The sequence below is a fragment of the Heloderma suspectum genome, chromosome 5 (assembly GCF_057233095.1).
Source record: "Heloderma suspectum isolate Gila_16-S chromosome 5, 16-S_ref, whole genome shotgun sequence".
Classification (NCBI taxonomy): Eukaryota; Metazoa; Chordata; class Lepidosauria; order Squamata; family Helodermatidae; genus Heloderma; species Heloderma suspectum.
The window spans coordinates 112227964-112238251 of NC_139462.1; the positions used below are offsets into that span (position 1 = coordinate 112227964).

General features: G+C 46.4%; 1 protein-coding gene across 1 annotated transcript; it reads left to right on the forward strand.

Annotated features, from left to right (window-relative positions):
• The first annotated feature begins 3213 nt into the window (after nucleotides 1-3213).
• Nucleotides 3214-4358, forward strand: LOC146344272 (uncharacterized). Its single transcript, XM_084859784.1, has 2 exons — nucleotides 3214-3644; nucleotides 3980-4358. The coding sequence occupies exons 1-2, from the start codon at nucleotides 3214-3216 to the stop codon at nucleotides 4356-4358; spliced, it is 810 nt and encodes a 269-aa protein (XP_084715910.1).
• The last annotated feature ends 5930 nt before the right edge of the window (nucleotides 4359-10288 follow it).

The following is a 10288-nucleotide window of genomic DNA, read 5'->3' on the forward strand; positions in this document are numbered from 1 at the left end:
TATGTTCCACACAATCAAAGGCTTTAGCATAGTCAATGAAGCAGAAATAGACATTTTTCTGGAATTCTCTTGCTTTCTCCATGATCCAGCGAATGTTGGCGATTTGATCTCTAGTTCCTCTGCCTCTTCGGAACCCAGCTTGTACTTCCGGAAGTTCTCGGTTCACATACTGCGGAAGCCTAGCGTGTAGGATTTTGAGCATCACCTTGCTGGCATGTGAAATGAGCGCAATTGTACGGTAGTTTGAACACTGTTTGGCATTGCCCTTCTTTGGGATTGGAATGTAAACTGACCTTTTCCAGTCTTGTGGCCACTGTTGAGTGTTCCAAATGTGTTGGCATATTGAGTGTAGCACTTTAACAGCATCATCTTTTAGGTTTTAAATAGCTCTGCTGGAATATTGTCATCTCCGCTAGCTTTGTTGTTACTAATGCTTCCTAAGGCCCACTTGACTTCACTGTCTAGGATGTCCAGCTCAAGTTCAGTGACCGCACTATCATGGCTATCAGGGACATGAAGATCTTTCCTGTATAGTTCTTCTGTGTATTCTTTCCACCTCTTCTTAATCTCATCTGCTTCTGTTAGGTCCCTGCCTTCTTTGTCCTTTATCATGCCCGTCTTTGCACAAAACGTTCCCTTGAGATCTCCAATTTTCTTGAAGAGATCTCTAGTCTTTCTCATTCTGTTGTTTTCCTCGATTTCTTTGCATTGTTCATTTAAGAAGGCCTTCTTGTCTCTCCTTGCTATTCTCTGGAACTCTGCATTCAGTTGGGTATATCTTCCCCTTTCTCCCTTGCTTTTTGCTTCCCTTCTTTCCTCAGCTACTTGTAAAGCCTCATCAGACAGCAACTTTGCTTTCTTGCATTTCTTTTTCTTTGGGATGGATTGAGTTGCTGCCTCCTGAACAGTGTTATGGACCTCTATCCATAGTTCCTCAGGCACTCTGTCTATCAGGTCTAATCCCTGAAATCTATTCCTCACCTCCACTGTATATTCATAAGGGATATGATTTAGGTCATACCTGAATGGTTTAGTGTTTTCCCTACGTTCTTCAATTTAAGCCAAATTTTGCAAGAAGCAGCTCATGATCTGAGCCACAGTCAGCTCCAGGTCTTGTTTTGACTGACTGTATGGAGCTTCCCCATCTTTGGCTGCAAAGTACATAATCAATCTGATTTCGATATTGACCATCTGGTGATGTCCATGTGTAGAGTTGCCTCTTGTGCTGTTGGAAAAGAGTGTTTGCTATGATCAGCGTGTTCTCTTGGCAAAACTCTATTAGCCTTTGTCCTGCTTCATTTTGTACACCAAGGCCATGCTTACCTGTTATCCCAGTGATTTCTTGACTTCCTACTTTAGCATTCCAATCCCCTGTGATGAAGAGGACATCTTTTTTGGGTGTTAGTTCTAGAAGGTGTTGTAGGTCTTCATAGAACCGATCAACCTCAGCTTCTTCGGCCTCAGTGGTTGGGGCAGTGATTCATGAAGGGGCCTTTAATACCTGAATGAAAATCCTTTGCAGTCAATGACTGCTTGAAGTCTGGAACCCAAGGACATGACCAAATGCTGAGTTTCCTCCCTTGAGATGCTTTGCCAGGCCTTTACTGCAGCTGCCTTCAGCTGCTGCTTGTTTGTGGGTCTTTCTGCCTTCAGTCTTGTCTTCAGTAAGTGAAAAGCATGCTCTATTGGGTTGAGATCAGGTGACTGACTTGACCATTGAAGAACATCGCACTTCTTTGCCTTCAGAAACTCTTGGGTAGCTTTTGCTATATGTTTTGGGTCATTATCCATCTGCAATATGAAGCGGCGTCCTATCAGTTTGGCAGCATTTGGCTGAATCTGAGCAGAAAGTATAGCCCTATACACTTCAGAATTCATCCTGCTGCTTTGATCAGCTGTCAGGTCATCAATAAACACCAGTGACCTGGTTCCATTGGCAGCCATACATGCCCATGCCATAACACTGCCTCCACCATGTTTGACAGATGATGTGGTATGCTTTGGATCATGAGCTGTGCCTTCCCTTCTCCATACTTTTCTCTTCCCATCATTCTGGCACAAGTTAATCTTGGTTTCATCAGTCCAAAGAATCTTATTCGAGAACTGGGCAGGCTTTTTTAGGTATTTGCTGGCAAAGGCTAATCTGGCCTTTTGGTTCTTGAGCGTTACCAGTGGTTTGCACCTTGTTGTGAAGCCGCTGTATTTACATTCATAAAGCCGTCCCTTGACTGTAGATGTTGACAATGACATGCCTATCTCCTCAAGAGCGTTCTTGACTGGGCTAGATGTTGTGAAAGGGTTCCTCTTCACCATGAGCAGAATTCTGTGGTCATCCACTTTAGTTGTCTTCTGTGGTCTTCCAGGCCTTTTGCTGTTGCTGAGCTTGCCAGTTAATTCCTTCTTTTTCAGGATGTTCCAAACTGTTGTATTGGCCACTCCCACTGTTTTTGCTATCTCTCTGATGGGTTTATTTTGTTTCCTCAGCCTAATGATGGCCTCCTTCACTCGCATGGACACCTCTTTGGACCTCATGTTGGGAGTTCCAGTGAAGAGCTATGAAATGCAGATGTAACACTCAGAACCACCTCCAGGCCTTTTCTCTGCTTGACTGGTCATGGGTTACCCAGGAAACAGGCCACACCTGGCCATGCATCTGCTTGTCAGCCATTCGTTCCATTACTTATGAGCCACCAACAATGGGGGTGTGTGCATGCCACTGGCTGTACATCCTGAATGGTTAGTGCCCCACTTTTATCAAACCCCTTGAATTACAGTGGAATGTCCTGACTTCGCTCCCATCTGGGTGTGTTTCCTTTCAACTTCAATGTGGTGGTGTACAGAGGCCAACTGCCAAAAGAGTTATCTTTGTTCCAGTATTTCTGGCCCTGACTGTAGGAGCTACTTCACCATCGCGTGCTCCTTTTCAGTCTGGACAATGCTCCGGCTTCGACACCCAGGACCTTTTGTGCCCTCCTCTTCCAGTACCAATGCGCTCGATATCCCTAGCAATACACCAAACCAGTCGGGATCATCAAGCCGCACCACCTCCTGTTCCACCTCATGCTTCCGCTGTGGTTCAACGACCTACTCAATTGCAGGAGTCTGGGGAGGACTGCCAGGCCGACTCCTCCTCATATTCCTTGGTTCCTCCATCTCTCTCATCACTGGACAGTGTCATCCAGGACATGAGATAGAGCCTCACCTTCTGAAGACATGGGCCACTTCTCCGAACAAGTACTGAAGGTGGCACAATCATTGGGTGTCGGGCCACAACAACCTCCCCAACAGATTCATGACCCAGTATTTGATGCCATTGCAACGGACTTGTCCACACCAGTGGCCATCCCTTTTCTTCCAGCCCTGTTGAGTGCAGTCCAACAGACGTGGAAAACACCTTCAGCCTTGACCCCAACGTCCAAGGGGCTGGAATCGATGTACAGGGTTCAAGAGATGGATGCGTCTTTCCTCTTCTCACATCTGAAACCAAACTCCATAATTGTGGAGTCTGCCCAAGGTCGCTCGCAGAAAGCACATGCCTTGCCTGTGGATAAGGAGGGCCGCAAACTTGATATCATTGGACGTCATCTCTACTCCTCAGCAGCACTGGGGTTTAGAATTTCCAACTACCAGGTGATGATGGCCAGGTATCAGCTCTTCCTCTGGGAGAAAATGGACGAGGGAGAGGGCCTTTCCTGTGGTGGCCTCCACTCTGTGGAACTCCCTCCCTAGGGAACTACGCCATGCCCCCTCTTTAATGAGCTTCCATTGTGCATTAAAAACGTGGTTGTTCAGGCAGGCATTTGGGGTGGGTTAGGGTATTTTAGAAAACCTTTTTATTGTAGAATTTTATTGTTTTAAACTGTTTTATTATATGCTGTACATTGCCTAGAGTGGCTGGGTGACCAGCCAGATGGGCGATTAATACATTTAATAATAAATAAATAAATAAATAAATAAATAAAATGGACTCCCTCATCAGATACCTCCCTGAGGATCAACGCGACTTAGCTAGAATGTTTCATGCTGAGGCATCCAAGCTCTCTCGTCAACAAATCAATGCTGCCCGTCATCAAGCTGACTGCAATGCCAAGAGCATGATGGGATCCATTGCCCTAAGGCGGCATGCCTGGCTTCGCTCTGCGGGCCTAACTCCTGAAGCCTGCTTGCGGATAGAAAATCTACCCTTCGATGGTGAGGGTTTATTCAACGCCAACACGGATGACCAGATGGACTCCGTGCAGAAAGCCAGAATGACTGCTCATAAGATGGTCATTGGTCAAGCCCAGCAACAACAGCAGCAGCATCTTTCATACCGTCAGTGTCACTGGTACCGAAATCAGACCTATCCACCTCAGTAATTTGGGGACCAGACACCCAGATTCCCACAGCAGCAGCACCAGCAGAGAAAAAGCTACTCCTTCCCCAGGTTCCAACAAAAGGCGAAGGGTGAGGGATTCTCTAAACGTCGTCTTTGACTTCAGATCTGTCCCCCTCCATACTGACAATTACAATCTACCTTTCGGAGACCTCCTGAGCCAATATTACCTGGCGTGGGCAAGAGTGACATTGGACAACTGGGTGCTAGCTATTGTCCATCACGGATACAGAATAGAATTCAACACACCACCGTTTATGGGTCCAGTCTGGATCACCCCACCTTCGGAGGTCCTCCAGAAAGAAACTCAATCTCTCTTACGAAAGGGGCCACGCGTTCATCCAAACGTAGGTACAGAGGGGCTCTTCACTAGGTACTTCATGGTACCGAAACAGGATGGAGGCCTTCAGCCTGTTCTCAACCTTCACGACCAAGAAGTTCAGGATGACAACTCTAGCCACAATTCCCCCACTCCTATGGAAGGGCTCTTGGTTCGCCACGATCGATCTCGAAGACGCGTACGTCCACATAGCCATAGAACGCTCACACAGAAAGTTCCTCCACTTTGCGATCAGAGTGGAACTGTTCCAGTTCAACGTCTTGCTGTTTGGCCTCTCAACAGCCACACGCGTATTTACCAAGTGCATGGCTGTGGTCTGCACTTACTTCCATCTTCAGGGAGTAGAAATCTACCCGTATCTAGACGATTGGCTATTGGTGGCCTCCTCCCGAGAAGCCGTACTGCATGACATCGTGATCATCTTGGATTTTCTTCAGGCATTGGGACTACGAATCAGCGAGGAGAAGTCTCACTTTACTCCCGCTTGAACAGTTCAATTTATAGGGGCCGTCCCCGATTCCAAATCGGGCCGGGCGTACCTACCGACGACTCATGTCACAAACCTCGTCATGCAAGCCATGTTGATATTCTCTGCCTGCTGTGCTAGGGCACACAACGTTCAATGCCTCCTTGGCCACATGGCAGCCACGGTATCAGTTGTGGAATGGGCTCGGCTACGAATGAGGCCACTTCAACACTGGTTCATCCGGAACTTCGACTTAACTCACAACCCTCTCTTTGTGACACTCTCGATACTGGAGGTTGTTGCTCTCACCTTGGACTGGTGGATGGACTCCAGCCATTTGACCCAAGGGATGCCATTCCTTCCTGCTCCTCCATCCAGGGTTCTCACTACAGACACCTCTCTCCTAGGTTGGGGAGCGCATTGCGGCCCCCTTCAAGCACAAGGTCTATGGTCTTCCAAAGAAACACTATACCATATAAATTCCTTTGAGCTGTTGGCAGTTTGGAAAGCTCTCCGTGCCTTTGAACCATACCTCCGACATTGACACATCCAGATCCTCACGAACACCACAGTTCTCTGGTATCTAAACAAGCAAGGTGGAACACACTCCTCCCACCTCCTTTCTCTCACTCTACATCTTTACAACTGGGTCGTTGCCAAGGACATTCGATTGACTGCTCTCCATATAGCAGGACAAGACAACTTGTTGGCAGACTCTTTCACCTGTTTCCTCCGGTGCTCCCACAAATGGCAGCCAGACAAGATAGTCCTGCAACTAATTTTCAACCAGTGGGGCCGACCAGAGATCGACCTCTTTGCGACTCCAGAGAACACAGCCTGTGGACAATTCTGCTCCAGAGATGGAGTTTGCCATGCATCACTCAGCGATGCTTTTTTCCTAGAATGGAAGGATCGCCTATTCTACCTTTTTCCTCCATTCCCACTCCTCATGAGGATGATCTCCAAAATCAGACAGGATGCCATGAATTGCATCCCGATCACCCCTTGGTGGCCCAGACAACCCTGGTTCACAATGCTGTTGAACCTAGCGCATGGACGCCTCCTACCGCTACCGCAGATATACAACTTGATTTCCTGGGACCAGGGCAGGATCCTTCACACTGATCTCCACACCCTGAACCTCACGGCATGGAGGATCCACCCACCCACCATTTTTCCCCACTGATTCCACCAACAGTGCAGGCTGCAGTTGATGCGGCGAGGAAACCATCAACGTGCCGCTCGTACTCAGCAAAACGGGCTTCATTTGTTCGGTTCATGACTGACAACTGTAACCCTAATGACTGTTGTCTAGTGGACACATTGGTTTTCCTCCAACATCTTTTCAGCAAGGGCCTGAAGTACTCCTCCATCAGGGCGTATGCTTCAGCAATTTCTGTTATGAGGGGCAACATTGATGGGTGCGCCATATTCAGCCACCCCTTATGCAAGCAATTCCTGTGTGGACTCAGAACCTTGGCTCCTCCAGTGAGGGACTTCGTTTCTCAGTGGGACCTAACCCTGGTGCTTAACACCCTCACATCGGTACCATTCAAACCGCTTGCTACAGTGGACTTGAGGCTACTCTCTTGGAAGGTCGCCTTCCTGATAGCCATTACAACATTGAGGAGAGCGAGCGAACTCTCCGCGTTGCGAATAGACTCATCTTACACTGTATTTCACAAGGAAAAGGTGGTCCTGCTGCTGGATTTAGCATTCCTCCCGAAGGTGGTCATGGACTTCCATCTTAATCAACCGATCGTGTTCCCTGCCTTCTTTCCATCCCCAACTTCTGATTTGGAATGACGGCTACACACTCTAGATGTCTGGAGAGCTCTGGCCTCTATAAGTCACGGACCGAGCCTTTCTGCAACTCCCAACGGCTCTTCCTGTTCTATGGGGGACCCAATAAGGGCTCTCCAGTCTCCTCTCAGGCTGGCATCCTGGATCGTACACTGTTTGATTGGCGTACGAGGTTGCCGGGAAACACCTACTGACTCAAATCCGAGCGCACTCAACAAGGGGAGTGTCGACTTCCACTGCCTTCACAAGAGGGGTTTGCATTGTAGACTTGTGTAAGGCGGCCACCTGGTCTAAGCCTTCTACCTTTATTAAGCACTACATACTGGATGTCCGAGGTCAAGCGGACTGTGCCTTTGGCAGGGCTGTGCTTTCGTCGGTACCACATTGAGACACCGACCCACCTCTGGTAAGTTAGCTTGTTTCTCACCCATATGTGTGATGCACAGAGACCACAAAAAAGAAAGTCAGGTTGCTTACCTGTAACTGTAGTTCTTCGAGTGGTCATCTGTGCATTCACACAACCCTCCGCCATCCTCACTTCGGTGTCAACTGGTCTGTTGGTATCAAGGTGTTCGTCTCCTTGTTCTGGGACTACTTGTGGTCTCAAGAAACTGAGGGGAAGGCGGGAACCCATGCTATATATGCCAGAGACAGTGGGGGAGGGATTCCCGCCAAAAAACTACGCAGCTTGGAAGTTTCCGGAACGAGTCTCCGTGCAGGCCCCATATGTGTGAATGCACAGATGACCACTCGAAGAACTACAGTTACAGGTAAGCAACCTGACTATATCACCATTGGCTGGAAGACTGACCAGGTGACCTGTGTGCCTGCCTATTCAATCTGCTGTTCAGGTGCGAACTGTTGATTGACAACAGTTCTTACGGTTCATTTTCTTTAAACCAGAATTAGGGCAGTTTTTCCAGGTTCTCTGGAAGGGCTGTCCTCTGTAAAAGAGGACAGATGGACACTATTCAAAAAAGTTTTCAGATATTGTCACTGTGTAATTGTGTGCACTTCCTCACTGTAAGAGCAGGACAAGAAGTATAGTCATAATCATGTCACTTTCCTAATTGTAGTTTTACGTAATGTTCTCGCTTAAATTTTAGTAGTAGAAAGTCAACCAAGCTGATGAACATCAGTCTGAATGCTTTTATTAATAAGGAGTTTCTTACTGGAGAGAGTATGATAATCATATTTATTTATTTTAATTTATTTATTATTTATTTTATAGATGTATATACCGCTTTCCATAGTTAAAAATATCTCTAAGCAGTTATCATAGTACTGAATGCTTACTGTTGATATGATCAAAGTAGTAGCAGATGTCAAGTTTAGCTTGTAGGGGTTTTTTGCTTTGTTTTCAGAACAGGCCCTACTTCTATTTTCTAGCTTTGTCCAGATCCAAGTAGTTTGTGGAGCTGGGACAGGCAGCAAGCAGACACTACAGAGACAGGTAGGCACTTGGATAGATAGCTTCCTCTTATCCTAAACTTAATTCTAGCAGAGCCTCTTCTGGGTTGGGGGTTCAGTTGTTGGAGAAGAGGATGCTGTCTTTGCAAGTGCTTGCCTCTCCCAACCCCCACAAACAGCTCAGTCCTGGGTCAAATTACATTTTGCAATATTGGTGTAAATCTGCACTATGTTGCATCCCGGGATGGTTTTAGATCCATCGAGAAGAAGTGGGATGGCTTTAGGTCCACCTGAAAACAATTGGGATGACATCCCACTCCACCCCAACCTACCCTACCTAGGGTTTTCTTCCCTTCCTTTCCTACTGTTAACCAGGTTTCAAGTTATCAAGGCAAACTGACTGGGATTTAGGTTTGTGAAGATACCTTTACAAATTGGTCACTTGAGGTCCTAATTCCAGACTCAAACTTGTATCAGATTTATTTATTGTACCAATTTTATATATACAGATAGTAATCAGTGTGTGTGTGTGTGAGAGAGAGAGAGAGAGAGAGAGGTGGGGGGAAAGATGATAGCTAATTGCAATTAAATATTTAGGTCTGGGATCTCATTTGATTGGATCAGGATGCCAGAGATGGCTCCCTTCCCAATTTAGTTGCAATTATTTTAATGCCACTTTGAACCTGTGGGTTGATAACCTACCCACCAATAAGAACTTATTCTATGTTGTATTATAAACATTAACATTTTATTGCAAAGGATTGTCTCAAGAATTTTTGCATGGGTCCTACTTTCTTCCATCAGGCATTTTGAGATCCGAAGAACATACTTTATTTTATCCGTTGGTAAATACGGATCTGAATGTAAACTATGATTCCCGCATACACCTGGGAAAATAATGGTGTGAAGTAGGTTGGAAGGGACCTGGTTATATAAGTAATGGTTTGCCTCTGCACATGTTAACACAGCCATGGTTAATGATGGAAAGGGATGGGAAAATGCCTCCATAGAGGGGTGAAGGCCATCTACAAGCTATACTTCTCAAGGAATGTATTTATTTATAATATTTATATACTATTCCACATCAAAGATTTAGGAGTGGTGAACAACAAGTTAAAAGAATTGTTGTTGTTCAGTCGTTAAGTCGTGTCCAACTCTTCGTGACCCCATGGACCAGAGCACGCCAGGCCTTCCTGTGCTCCGCTCTCTCCTGGAATGTGCTCAGGTTCATATTCATTGCATCGGTGATGCTATCTAGCCATCTCATCCTCTGCCGTCCCCTTCTCCTTTTGCCTTCAATCTTTCCCAGCATCAGAGTCTTTTCCAGGGAGTTTTCTCTTCGCATTAGGTGGTCAAAATATTTGATCTTCAGCTTCACTATCTGTCCTTCCAATGAGCACTCAGGGTTGATTTCCTTTAGGATGGACTGATTTGACCTCCTTGCAGTCCAGGGGACTTGTAAGAGTCTTCTGCAGCACCACAGTTTGAAGGCATCAATTCTTCAGTGCTCAACCTTCCTTATAGTTCAGCTCTCACAGCCATACATTGCTATGGGGAAAACCATAGCTTTGATTATACAAACCTTTGTTGGCAAGGTGATGTCTTTGCTTCTTACTATGCTGTCTCGGTTTGCCATAGCTTTCCTCCCAAGGAGCAAGCGTCTTTTAATTTCATGGCTATAGTCACCATCTGTGGTGATCTTGGAGCCCAAGGAAATAAAATCTGTCACTGCTTCCATTTCTTCCCCTTCCATATGCCAGGAAGTGATGGGGCCAGATGCCATGATCTTAGTTTTTTTTAATGTTGAATTTCAAACCAGCTTTTGCCCTCTCCACCTTCACCCTCAACAAGAGGCTCTTTAGATCCTCTTTAATTTCTGCCATTAGGGGTGGTA